The 14,032-nt window shown below is 41.2% G+C and overlaps 1 protein-coding gene across 3 annotated transcripts in view; it reads right to left on the reverse strand.

Moving 5' to 3' along the window:
* Positions 1 to 13,477, reverse strand: part of DCAF4 (DDB1 and CUL4 associated factor 4) — a 14,342-nt gene extending 865 nt beyond the window's left edge. The window contains exons 1-13 of one of the 3 annotated variants that reach the window (XM_027707367.1): positions 13,053 to 13,477; positions 11,469 to 11,471; positions 11,032 to 11,126; positions 9,231 to 9,388; positions 8,149 to 8,231; positions 7,381 to 7,483; positions 6,310 to 6,453; positions 5,595 to 5,644; positions 3,901 to 3,980; positions 2,247 to 2,342; positions 2,034 to 2,131; positions 1,163 to 1,339; positions 383 to 497 (exon numbers count right to left, since the gene is read on the reverse strand). In XM_027707367.1, the coding sequence (XP_027563168.1) occupies positions 383 to 497; positions 1,163 to 1,339; positions 2,034 to 2,131; positions 2,247 to 2,342; positions 3,901 to 3,980; positions 5,595 to 5,644; positions 6,310 to 6,453; positions 7,381 to 7,483; positions 8,149 to 8,231; positions 9,231 to 9,388; positions 11,032 to 11,126; positions 11,469 to 11,471; positions 13,053 to 13,156 (1,306 nt within the window). In that variant the 5' untranslated portion in view covers positions 13,157 to 13,477. Of the gene's footprint in view, positions 1 to 382; positions 498 to 1,162; positions 1,340 to 2,033; positions 2,132 to 2,246; positions 2,343 to 3,900; positions 3,981 to 5,594; positions 5,645 to 6,309; positions 6,454 to 7,380; positions 7,484 to 8,148; positions 8,232 to 9,230; positions 9,389 to 11,031; positions 11,127 to 11,468; positions 11,472 to 12,896; positions 12,904 to 13,052 lie in introns of all 3 variants that reach the window. The other 2 variants (XM_027707373.1, XM_027707377.1) reach the window with 2 other exon arrangements.
* Positions 13,478 to 14,032: the final 555 nt, after the last annotated feature.

The raw sequence follows: 14,032 nt of genomic DNA on the forward strand, positions 1-14,032 counted from the left end.
CACTTAACCACCAACTAAACATATACACGTTCTTTAGTCTCTATATAATCACCTGAATGTTTGTTTACATGTTGTTTCCCTGAATTTCAAAATCAAGTATTTTCTGCTCTACTCTTGAGATGTACTGTACAAAGGATAACGGGACCTTTGCAGGACACAGCAGATAAAGCTGTTAAGCGCTACACGGGAGTGATTACAGTAGGTGTGCATAACATAATTTCTTAATTTTCATAGCATATTACACTATGTTTAAGGCTAACTGTCTTCTGAATTTTAAAGAATTAACAGCTTTAGAGTTTCCAACAGCTGTAGCTAAGAAATGCCTCTCAGGCATAAGAAAATCACTGCCACAGAGTCTACAAGGAGGGGGGAGTCCACCCACCTGCTGTAAGAAGTCCTTCCTCCTCATTCACATGCAGAGGGAGAATAGCATATTCATTGTGATGACCGTGGTACTGCTTCACACACTTTGTTGTTCTCAGGTCCCACAGTTTTATCTGCAAGTTGAAGGAATTGTTTGAGAGAGGATATGTTAAAGCAGAGAGCACTTAATGGTTGGACCTCTGAGAATAGGTCCAGAAGAGGGCCATGAAGATGATCAGAGGGCTGGAGCATCTCTCCTATGACGACAGACTGAGAGAGTTCAGCCTGGAGAAGCAGCCTTCCAGGACCTAAAGAGGGCTACAAGAGAACTGGAGAGGGACAATTTACAAGGGTATGTAGTGATAGAACAAGGGAGAATGGCTGATAGGACAGGGGCAATAACTTTAAACTGACAGAGGGTAGGTTTAGATTAAATATTAGGGAGCTCTTTAATGTGAAGGCGGTAAGTGACTAGAACAGGTTGCCCAGAGAAGTTGTGGATGCGCCATCCCTGGAAATGTTCAAGGCCAGGTTGTGTGAAGCTTTGAGCAACCTGGGCTAGTGGAAGGTAACTCTGCCCATGGCAGGGGGCTGGAATTAAAATATCTTTAGGGTTCCTTCTAACCCAAACCATTCTATGGTAAATCAGTGGATCTGGAAGAGGATCCATATATGGAACTACCACTCAGTTCCACACAATGTACTAAGGACAGGTATCTGCCCTTGGAACTGGGATAAGCACCTGTCAATGCCCAGACACTAAAAGGAACAGCATATCCTAAACACAACAAAAGCATACCTTTCCAGCCATATCTGCTGCCATAAGATAATGTTCAGCCTCCATAAGGTGAATAGATGTAACTGCTGAGCCATGGAAGAGACGAATTGCTTTCCAGCTCTGTCCTTTTCGGTTACGTTGACGCACATCAATGCTGAAAATCTCACCTGAACGGCAGCCATTGTAAAGCACTGGGGTCTGGAAGAGTCCAAGAGAAAGAAGCCTACTATGTAACATCTGTAAGGATCTTACAAGGTATGCAGACAGAATCTGTGTCATGTTTTTGAGCTCTGTGGTGCAGTTTTCAAATTATTTTAACACAGGCATTAAGAAGCAGAATTTTTATTACATGCTGCCACGTTTTTCAGCTGACTCATTAGTTTCCTTCAAACCTCAACTATTTAGCTGTAAAAGTTTGGCTATGTAAGTAGGAACTTAGTCTAACATAACAGCAAAACAGAAACTGGAATTCTCATTTTCCGATTTCACCCTTCTCACTAAATCTTTGTGAACAAGTCCATTAATATTTTATGGGGATTTTCTCCTTCTTGGCGGAGGCAATACACTGAATATTAACAAAATGAGGTTATTTGCCAAAACCAAAACAATTTTACAACATATTATTACTGTGCTCTTTGTACTTCTTTCGTTTTCTTTTAACCTCTGTAATATTAACAAAAATTACCTCTGTTGCCACAGTAATCAGTTAATCTTTTTGCTGCTATTCAATGGTGCAAGCATCAGACCGCATCAGCTCTGTTGTGAACAGCCATCCAGCAGTAGCTGTCATCACACCCTTTTGTACAGCATGAGGAGCCCCATCACAAATAGAACAAAGAGCCCATGAATTAGGCAGCACTCTGAAAAAATGAAGGGTGTATGTTCTCCTCACCTGTCTGGCAAACTGTTGTGCCAACACATCACTACTGGTTCCAAATGTCTGTCGATGCCCTGTCACTACATTGGTCACAAGAACTCGTCGTGTCAGGCCTAAGGAAGATAGGTTATGTTAATTTAGCTGTAATTCAAGTAGCAGCTGGGAGATGAATTCAATAAGTCTTTCCCACTGAGACAGAGGGGGTTGCTAGCCTTGCAGAGAGATCACCTGTGCTGAAGCAGTTGTCTGCTTGGGGATTCAGGCACCAAGCACAGGACCAGGCAGTGGATATCTTGAAACTGCACAGCATTCCAGGTCGATCTCCTGGAAGAGAGGAGCAACACATGAAGTGTTCCTAAAACATTAGGATAGGATGTTAACTCAGAAAGGTTCTGTGATTGCCATACTTCTTTCAACATTTCAATCTGAAGCAGAGAAAGTGTTACCCATTTAGCATCTCTCTGCTACTCAAGAGACAGGAAACAGAAGTGGGACTTCATGGCTGTAAGCAGGACACCTACAGTCTATATATATAAATAGATGATATTGAGAAATAGATGATATTGTGAAATTTATTCAATAGTCAGAGGGCTGACCATGGCAAGAAAGAGAAAAGTAACACTCGCCTTACAGCACTAAGTAAGCTATTTTTTAAAGACAAGTGGGCTGTAGTAAAAAACATTTACTTTATAAACTAAAGATTAGCCAAAGTCTAGCCTATAAATTCTTGGCCAGCCTATTTAAAAAAAAAAAGTTTGATTAAGTAACAAACAATACACTAGATTTGACCTTTACTCATGTAGGTCCTGCACAAAATTTATGTCAATTAGTAGACTAGACTAAGTCCTCAGTTTTCACTTCCTTCATGGCAAATCATACATACGTGTCAGGTAGCAGAGGTGACATGGTTAAGAGCAGATCAATTACACAGTTTTAGACAGGATAAGTTCTACTTTGCTCCTGGCAGCTACCTAGCAAGGTTCCCACAAATCAACTCTTTAGGAGAGTGAAGTGGGTCAAACTTGGAAATACCTTAACAGTCAATAGAATATACTAGACAGAAGGATTTTGATGGAACTCACAACGTCTAATTATGGTGAAGGGCTTAAAATGTTCTACAGAGCAACTGGGCACGCTCAGTGACTCTTCGAGTTCACACTAACTCTATGGCTGCACAAAGAGCATGACATTAAAAATTTAAAACAGGTCCATTACTCTTATCTATCACAGATTCCCTCTGTATAAACTTAACTGATCGTGTCTGAATGGAAACCAGATTAGAGGACTGCATTCTGTGACTTGAAGAAGCATGGTTCTAACAACTATCAAAAAAGTCCAATTAATAAAGTCCTGCCTGCAAAAACATTCAACAAATATATAAAGATACAGCTATAGCCATCAGACATAGTATTCTCCCAAACAATCATCTTTACACACAACTGAGCATAAGCCTGTACAAGGAGCTATGGGCTGAGACATCTACCAGCTTTCCACCTTTGATTAATCCACTGAGCATATTCGAGTAGCTGCTATGAGAAGGGATTCTTGACAGTCTATAAGGAAATGTGAGTACTTCTTGTGTGTAGCTTCTGAGTATTAATAACAGGCCAAGCTACTCATGGAAAATCTCAAATGTTTACTTTACAAGTAAGGTGTTCTGCCAAAGTCAAGTATTGCAGCAACTAAAAATAAACTAGTGTTTTGAATACTGCTTGTTAACTAAGCCTTAAGTTCTTCATCATTCCACTTCTTATGCTGTTTTACAATTTCCAAGACAACAGTCTCTCCAGCTACTGAAAATGCTGAAATGATCTTTCATTTGTGCTCTTTTCATACCATAACTGCAAAAATTGTAGAAGAAAGGTCAACAAAAACACCCTACCTGGGTTAGAGCTGCTGAACAATGATGCTGGAAGCAGACTGGCACAGCCTGGTGTTTCTGCAATTCCCATGAGACACAGCTTGCTGAAGTGAGTTAAGAAAAACAGATTTCGCCCTAGAATAGAACAGGCTGCCTAACATTTATAGCTGGGAAAAACAAGATGTTCTGACACAACCACAGTTCACGATACTTCCTCTTGAGACTTTTGATGTGTGTTACAGTTTACAACTAAGTCTTGACTTTTCATTTCTTTCATAGGAATGAGCTAGAAAGAACTAAAATTCTTGCTTGTGTATTTTCAGTACCAGAAAGGTAAGAGAAGAGGAATACTATGGCATCGTACTAGTGGTAGGGGGAAAATTAAAAAAGCATGGCCTACATAGATCATTCATAGTGTCATATACTGATGACACTGCATTAATATAGATCTGTTTTTCATGGAGATAAGTTGGAAAAAGGGGAGCATACATTGGTGAGGCAAGGAAGACTCAATTTAGATTACATTTAAGTATTTGATGAAGACTATACCAAGTATAAACAGAATTTGAAAGCTGCATTTCAAGTCCAGTGGGATAAATCTGTAACACGACTAGAGGAAAGCTTGAACCCACCAAACCATCCAATAACAAACTCCTACTCAGCCGTGGGCACGCCTGGTGAGCTCCTGCCCTCTGATGGGTCGGTCTGGAATTGCCTGGCTTTTCCCAGGGGCCATTCCATATTTTACTATGTAGTTTCTTTCGGCATTTTAATAGCACATCTGTTGTCTGCTATCTCCCATGTCAAAATTCCATTTTCTTTCTCTCTTCTGAGCTCTGCACTGTCCATTACTGCTTCCTCTACCATCAGCTTTCCTCTTCTTCTGAGACAGATCTACAGAACATGCTCTGACAGTTCTGCAGAGCATGATGGCAATGAATTGCTCCCATTCTCCCCAGTCAATGTGGGGATGGTTTTAAACAGAAACAAACCAACCCACTTTCAAAGAGGTTCACTTCAGAGAGGGGTTGTTGCCTTAACCCTGTGCTCCTATTTTTTTGCCTCAGCCATTTTCTAAACATGAGGTCATTTTGGATATAGCATTTACATACACTATTATAATAATGGCCCATCTTCGCGAACGAAGATTTGGGGAAAGGTCTTTTACCTTTCCAGCCTGCGCAATGGATTTTTTAGGTGAGACACAGCCTGCGCTGAACTGAGCCCACCCTTTAATCCTAAGGTTCATCTGCCGGGGCCAAGCAAGCTTGGACAATGGCAGTGAGGTCCTCAGGACGTAGGTTTGTTTAGAGTGTCCTTCTCATAGATGGATGGCCACACAGGGCTAACGACCTCCATCAGGCCAGGAGACCGGGATTTGAACTTGTGGTCGCAGCAGTGAAAGTCCTGCACGCTAACCACTAGGCCACCAGGGGTCTCACATACACTATTAATGAAGTGGGAATTCTCCAGGGCAGAAAACATGGTCTTTCATCTACTATTACACTGGAACAGTTCTACATATATCTATCATAGAACCATACATCTGTCTCTAACTCCAACACCTTTCAATTTTTATAACTTCCTCTGTTTTCCAGAAAATTTATTTGCTGGGACAACTACACAAGAGGGATTCCTGGAAGTTAGTTTTTCTGTGCAGCATGATGCAGACTTGTGAAAGCTGAACTGCAATTTTGCTTTTTTTAAAAGGATATAAAACATGAGAATCTGGATGAGTCAATGATGCCCAGCACACAGAATTCACCTTCAGACACAAGAAGACATACTATTTTTGTCATCAGCTACTCAATTAATGAAAGATTATTTCCATGCAAAGATGACACCAAATTAGGCACTGGGCACAATTCCTTAGTCCACTAAATAGCTCAGTAAGAGGCATGAGCATTTTAGCCTCATGCTCCTCTTATAATGACAGAACAGCATTGAGAACTCTGACCAAACACAGACTGAGGCACCAAGCACATCCTATTACTCAAGAGATCATCCTTAAAAGAATCTGAGCATGAAGAGATTATGAAAGCCTGTTTCAAATATGTATCATGTTTAAGGATAAACACATTTGCCCAAAATTATTTTTAAGAAGCATGCAAATCTTGGTAGTTTCTGGTAGTTTTCCCAGCTACAGGCCAAGTCTGAAGTAAGCACTATCCTTGGAAGCTGGTACTTCTACCTAGTCTTGCGTTCCAATTGTAGCATAACATTCCTGAGGACTATCACTGGTACTGAGGACTTTCCAAGACAAGTTTACTGTGGTTCAGTGTTTATCCAAGCCTCACATTTCCAGATTCTTCTATTCTCTTCTCCTAACCCCTTCCCCAACCCTCATGGCATTTCTGCCTGAGCCTCTGCCAAGGCTCATGGCATTCCAAGAATGCAATAACCAAAGGAAGGAGGAACAGAAAATAGTACTTTGCGGTTTGTGAAGTAGAGGTTGTCATACATCTCCACAGTGAGAGACTCCTTCCCCAAACCGCTGAGATTGATGATACCATATTTACATCCTCCATGCTCTACATCGTTCACAGTGAATATTCGTTCACAAGCAACATCTGCCTGTAAAATAAAAGCTTACCGGTCACACTTACTGGAAACTTACAGGAAAAACAGCTTGAGGGAGCTGCATTAGGTCTAAAATGAAACAACACATTAATTCTGATCCGTTTAACACCACCTGCTTTCCATTCACCTCTAAAATCAATGGCCAACTCAGTTTTTCATACATGCACAGAAAACACAGGGGTAAGAAAAGGATTTAGTCCTTGGCTAACAATAAATGATCTTGCCAATTTTAACAGCTCTATACACTTACTCTGGCTGACTGGTAAGCAAAGACTGCTATTGGTAGGGGACACGAACCAAAAATTTAAATCTTATCAAAAGTGATCATGGAATTCTCCTGCTGTTGAATCACAGCAAATAGGCTGGTGCTACATTTTAACTTTTCTGACACTAAATTTCCAACTCCCTTCCGGCTTCAGCTACCTACGCAGTGTTCTGTTTACTAGGCCAGGAGCTGGTCCTGGAAAGCTTCCTATGTAGCCTGTGAAAGATATTTTGCTCCAGATCATTACATGATGACTGATGTTTACATAGACTCTCTGGACCACAGGCTTTGCCACTCCCAAAATTCTTCTCTTTAATTTTCTTCTTTCTCTTGATCCTCTCCACTTGCCCTCCCAGTCCCACAGTAATGATCCACTCAACTCCTGTTTACTTCCAAAAGAACACATTGATCAGATAAAGAAAAATATAAAAATCACTTTCATATCCAACTTTTTTTATAATTTTCCTTTCTAGGAAAGGAACAGCCTCTCCCTACCTGTTTAAAATTACTAAGCACAGATTTTAAGAACTGACACAATAGGAATAACACATATTTGAAAGCAAAATTTGATGTATGTGATTTGATTACAAGAGCCTGAATTTTCACTGAAGATAAGCTCTCTTTATCCTAAAGACTTATCATTTCTCATAACATACCACAATGATTTTAAAATTGTTGGTTCCAGCAACTGAGGAATCTGGACTGTGAATTTCTATCTTCCTCCTCTGCATGCAGTTCACTTTTAGTTCATGGACTAGCCTGTAAAAACAGGTGGGGGGGTGAGGGGGTTGAAGAGATGAGAATTCAGGTAAGCCTGAGTTTAATGCCTATGAAAAGAATTCTGGACACCATATAGAACTGCTTCTCAATCACAGAAGAGAAAATGCCTGAATAACTAGCATGCTAAAATTTAACTTATATAACCCATGAACATGTGCATCTTCCACATTCACAGAATTTCATCCTGTTATTTTAAAGCCCAGCACATCTTTAGTAGCAGAAACAACACCACAGCAAGTCACTAACTTAACTTGCCTTCTGCATTGTTACTGGATCTGAGCTACCTTATCTATTCTAACTGGGGGGAAGGGGAACGGTCACATCTGTTGAAAGGCATTCATCCAAAGAAAAGCTGTGCTGTATTCCTAAAGCACAACGTGGCAAACCGGCATATTCATATACATACGTGTGTGCATACATAAAGTGAATTTTTTTTGGAAGTGAAGTTGGGAAACAACTTTCCCATTTGAATTCTCATCATTTTAGTAACCTGATTAGAACAGAATATAACCTTTTTGCTAATTTTAAGGAATATATCCTTCCTTCTCCTAATGGAAGAAGAAATGCAAAAAAACCTGACAGAAACAGTTGCACTAACAGCAGAACTTAGCACTGCAAACAGAGGGCAAATCAAATCATTGTACCTGCAATAACTTGTGGAGCTGAGCAAACCCAGCTGCCTTTTCTGTAACAGCACAGATGAGTTCAGTCCAGCCCTTGTTGTTTTCTGGAAGATAATAACATGGAAGCCTACTCAGTTATTTGCTTGTTTATGATTCAAACATGGCCGTGGGTCTTAGATGTTTGGGATATGTAGGTAACTTTTTCCTTTAGCCTACATAAATTAAAATTTTCAGAACATCTATAAAACACTTTCCAGCACCATCTCCATGGTCTACTACAGTAAGCAGACAAGAATATATTCCTGTGAGATGTGGGGTAATTCTATAAATATAAAAGCTGAAGAAAAAATACCCCAAACCAACAGCCATTGTTTTCACTCTACATAATCAGCAGTACCACCTGGAGGTGTGAAGTCACCTTCTGGCTTCGCTATAACACCTTAAATTCTTATTATACAGCAAAATATTCTATCGCGACAAGATTGCTACTAAGCATGCAGTCTTACTGTTGCACTGAACTGCTTTTCCATTCTGTTTCTATTTTCTCCCACAGCAGGGGGTTTGGAACTAGATAATCTTTAGGGTCCCTTCCAACCCAAGCCATTCTATGATTCATAATTTTTTAAAATTTCATGCAAACACTTTCTGAGGAGACCAAAGGATAGAGCACTTCGCAGAATTATAGAGTAAGAAATCTTTTTTATAATGCTCAGACAAAGCAAGCATTTGAGAGTCAAAACGTTCTTCACAGTGGAGACTAAAGAGCTGAATAGCTGGTTGGAGCACTTCATTTCCTAAGGAAAAGAACACTGCTGACTTATTCCAAATGACAGCATACTGAAACCTATCATCCAGTGTTCTGACTCAAGTGTAACTGTTGGACAACTGCAATTTTGAGCACAGTTCCTGTCTTTTTACAGGTTTTTTGTTTGTAATGACTTGATTTAATTCCTGTGTGGAACAGTCAAATAAAAGGCTTCAAGGACTATATATTCTTAGCCAAAAAAGAAATCGAACTGTGTCAGAATTGAAAGGCTTTAGTTTATAATCTGTCCTGGGCCAGAGTACAATAAAGCCTAATTGCAATCTTTTTCAGAACATACCTTCTTTTGTTTTTCTTCCTCTTCTAAGAGTCTCAGTCTTTTGCATTCCATCGCCTGGTACTGAATGCTCTCCTTAGTGAGTGGGTTGTAGTTATTATGTCCAGGCAGTAGGCGAAAATAGCGGTTCTTTTCTGAGTCATAATAAAATCCTGGCAGTTCTTGGGGGGTTGGGGGAGAAAAAGTGACAAAATCACATGGATAACTAAGTTTGTTTATGGTTCTTTGATATTGCAAGTCTTCATGTGAATGTCAGTCACAAGACCCAAAGCTCTTGCTCCCGACAGGTCCCAAGTATGATACACAGATTAGGAACAGATGAGCCACTTACAGGAGAAGAAAAGATTATAGTTTTTCAAATGCAGTGCCATTACACAGGTACAAAAGGGATGTCACCACTGACCAAGAGGAAATTCAGACAGATCAGAAGAGCAAAAGAAGAAAGGTTTTGTTGCAGAACAAAAATTATCTTTCTTCATAAATCAATCATGAGGGGACATTCTTAGTTAAAAAACTAGGTAGGATAGTCCCAAACAACAGCAAAAAAATTGACAATGAGTTATCACACAAACCAAAATAAAGTGATTCACTTCCCAGAACAAGATACTTTTTCTTCAACACATAGAAGAGATTTAGATATAATCAAGAGTACATTTGGCTACATTTATCCAAGGATAAAATGGGATGAGAAACATTCAATTTTAGTGCTTCATTGTCTGGGTGAATTCAGAGGCAGACAGATAAAATACTTTGTCAGATTCATAATGGTACATTGTCTCAAGACAAAGGATTTTATTCAGAAAAGGCAATTGTTAAATTTCATTTCAAGAGTTTTTTATTTAAAACTTTATCTACTACCAGAATTTTCATTTTAAGTAACCTCTTTTTGCTGCTGCTTACAATTCATATCCTTGTCCCCATCTTTTAGGTTCAGTGACCAAAACTTATTCAGGTCAGGAAAAATAAAAAGTTAGTCAATGAATCAGTAAAGGTCATAAAAGCACACTACGTTTAGTACACAGAATCTAATTACACAGCAATAAATGTCTTGCAGGATACATCTCCTAACACAATCACAACATAAAACATTGATATACAAAAAACCCTCTGGTTTTGTCTGTTGTTAAGAATCAGTAGTGTTTCAGGACTCTCCTGTTGCAGAGAAATATATGATTCCACAGGCTTAGCTTTTGCTAGCATTGTTTCATGAGTCAGGAAACCAGAACATAAATGGGACGTCTTCCTCAACAGCACTGATACTTCATCATTTGTTGTTAATGAACAAATATTTAGCCAGAGTGTATTTCTTACAGTCTACAAAATACACTGAAGGCATAAAGAGAAATGATTCTCCAAAGTGGTGGATCATTGTGCCTTTCAAAAGACTGATTAACTGGATACAAGTAGTAATTTCTTATATGCTTTCTTATTTTATTTGCTTCCTTAGTAGCTAATTTTCTTCCCAAAGCAGCATTTCTGGAGGGAGAAACAGATTTCTCTTTTTTCAGCTTCTGTTAGCTTGGCTAAGCACACAAATTTTCAAACATAAGAAGCACTTCTGGGCCTGAAAGTGATTTGGGCCTGTTCTCCAGATCCTCACTCACTACATCTTTTTATATCACCTGATGTTACTTTCCTGTAACACCAAACTATTAATGCAGCTAGTACTACTTTTTTCCTTCAATCAGCATATAGAAACTGATATTTTACCTGTAAAACCAGACTATTAATGCAGCTACTACTACTTTTTTCCTTCAATCAGCATATAGAAACTGATTTTTTACCTGTAAACACCATCTCTTACCTGGTACTACAGAGTTCTGTGTCGAACTGGATGAAGAAGGATCTCCACTGCTGCTGGGACCTGCATTTGCTGGGGTCTGTGGGACCCCTGGTGGCCTAGTGGTTAGCGTGCAGGACTTTCACTGCTGCGACCACGGGTTCGATTCCCAGTCCCTCCCGGGCAGATGGAACCCGTTAGCCCTGTGTGGCCATCCATCTATGAGAAGGACACTCTAAACAAACCTACGTCCTGAGGACCTCACTGCCATTGTCCAAGCTTGCTTGGCCCCGGCAGATGAACCTTAGGATTAAAGGGTGGGCTCAGTTCAGCGCAGGCTGTGTCTCACCTAAAAAAAATCCATTGCGCAGGCTGGAAAGGTAAAAGACCTTTCCCCAAATCTTCGTTCGCGAAGATGGGCCATTATTATTAGACTAAAAAAATAGCATTGCCTTCAAGACAGACTCACAATTGTCCTACATGTTTCCCACAAAGAATCTAGAAAGCAGATTGTTATTGACATTAATGGAGTACTGTTTTGCAGTGCTGTGATAAGCACACTCTGCATGTCACCATACATTAAACTATGAAAATCAAACAAGGAAAATATTCAGCTTAAAAACCTCTCAAGAACATTAGAGACAGAGGCATCCTAAAAGCCTTAAATTACTTGCTAAAACATTAGAGGGGGCTGCTGATTCTGCAAGCACCTTTAACTCTTTCTGGCAGAAGATTAATTGGGCAATTTTACATTAAATGAACAGCCCACTCCTGAAAGCCTGCAAGTCTTCTCAGCATAAAGTGAGAGACAGCATGGGTAAAACACTGATGTCACATCAAAAATATGTTGCCATTCTCTTCATAACAAGAATTTCACTGATGAGGTTGAGAAACATTCAAAATAAACAAAAGTTTAATGAAAACTCCAAGAACAAAAAGCCTTTGCTTTTCTAATAAACATTGCAGTAGATGGGGTAACTGCAGCTTTCCTCTTTTTGAAGTAATATAAATAAGCACATTCAGTACTGATGAGCGAAATTCCACTGGGATGTTTTCTGAATCACCTGTACAATTCTCACTTTTTAGGACAGGTCTTATTACATGTCATCTTAAATGCAGCAGGTGAAGGTGTTCTGCAAGAGCTTCAACTTATTGAAAACAAAACGATAAAGAAATTCTAGTTCTAATACCAGCTCTACTGCTGTTTGATTATACAGCTTTGAAAACAGTTAAAGAACACAACAGATATACAAGGGCAAAAACACCCTAGAACAAACCCAAGCACTTAACTTTAAAGCTCTTTAAGGAAATCCTTTTAATTCTATACTCACTGAACGAGGGCCCGTTTGTGTTTCTAATCTTTCTTATACAAGTGAAACTAATGTGGCAACTCATATATGTGTGCCTCTTTCTCTAAAAGTATGTATAATTAAAAAAACTTAGCGCATTAAAGCAAAGGATTGGCCTCTTTTCGCCCTGCAAGAGGCACTAATGAAAGAATATGAGAATGAAAAAGAACCATAAAACCAGCTCAAACACAGGCAAGAATAAGTTCTAAAGTATAAAATGCACTTTTCTGAAAGAATCAGCTTTCAAGGCTGGTGAAACTTTGCTTTATTTTCCTGATCTGCTAGATATGGTACTATTACCACATTACTTAACATGCTTTCAAACATTCAGGAAGATTCTTTAATGACAGTTTTTATACCTGTAGACACTAAGGCACAAAATAAACGGGCAGTTAAATGAAGCACTTACATTTTTCTTCCCTGAACTATCTTTGCATATTGGTGAAGAGTTTAGGGACGATCATGCAAACCTGAAAGGACTAGCTCACGCAACCACATCTCAGCTTAAAATCAATGTACAGTTGTAAATATACAGTAAACTTCCAGAAATCAACGCAATTCCACTCTCACTAGGGATGGCAGAGATAGCTCTCAGATATAGACCCTCTCAGTCCTAGAAAGTCACCATTCTGCACATTTAATTAGGCATGACACCCCATGGCTGAACCCCTGTCAGCCCACGGTGCGGGTACTCGCCTTCCGGCGCGGTTGCCGTGACCGGATCTCCTGTGCCGGCGGGGGCCGTGCTTGGGACCGCTCCATCCACGCTTTTCCTTGCCTCGCCCGTAATGCCTCCTCATTTCTGCTTATAAAGCAAACATACACACATGCTGCACCTCTGCTTGCCTGGAACGCTCCAACACACAAGGCAGGTCTCCTAAGGCGACCTCTTTTCAACCGCTTATATCCTGTAACGACCAGGCCCGCCGACCGCCCGCACCACGGGCGCTCCCCTGCGCCTGTCGACTTCCCCGCTGGTCCGGGACCAGCTCCGCGGCTCTCCTCGCGTCGGTGAGGCCAAACACCCCGGAGGCAGAAGGACAGTGACAACAGTGACAGCAGCGGCAGCCGCGCGTCCCCACCGCGTCCCAGGGGCCGCCCGCCCGTCACCCACCGCGCTGTCCCCGCGCCGCGCCCCGCCCCCCCTGCCGCCAGCGCCCCGCCCCCGGCCCTACGGCGCGCCTCACTGGCCCGCGGCCGCGCCCGCCGATTGACGGACAGCTCCCTCGCCCAACCGCAGGAGGTCAGGCCGGCGCGTGCGCCGTGCGGGGGGGCGGGGCCGGATCCCGGGCTGTGCCGGGTGCTCCGAGGCGGCTGCGGGATGAGGTGGCTGCGCGTGGGGGTTCCTGGAGTGCGGGGATGGAGTTTTTGGGCAAAAAAGGGTCGCTTAGCACGGTAGGGAAGCAATGCAGGGCAGAGAAGAGGAAGCCTGGGGGTGGCGTGCTTTGAGTGGTGCGAGCACCGAAAGAGTACCGCTGCTTCCTTCTCGCTGGGTGCCTACAAGCCGTCCTTTGGCTCTGGGCAGCTGTCAAGAATTTAGAAAAAGAGAGGTGCTCTCTCTAAAGTGACCTTCCTGGCTGAGGCTTCTTGATAATTAATTTTTTTTTCTTTTTTTTTAGCCTTCTACTGCTGGGCAGCAAACAGCTGGATGGGTGGTATTGAGGCACGAGTGCTGG

This window comes from Neopelma chrysocephalum, unplaced genomic scaffold (genome assembly GCF_003984885.1).
Source record: "Neopelma chrysocephalum unplaced genomic scaffold, ASM398488v2 Primary Assembly neopelma1_24, whole genome shotgun sequence".
Lineage (NCBI taxonomy): Eukaryota > Metazoa > Chordata > Aves > Passeriformes > Pipridae > Neopelma > Neopelma chrysocephalum.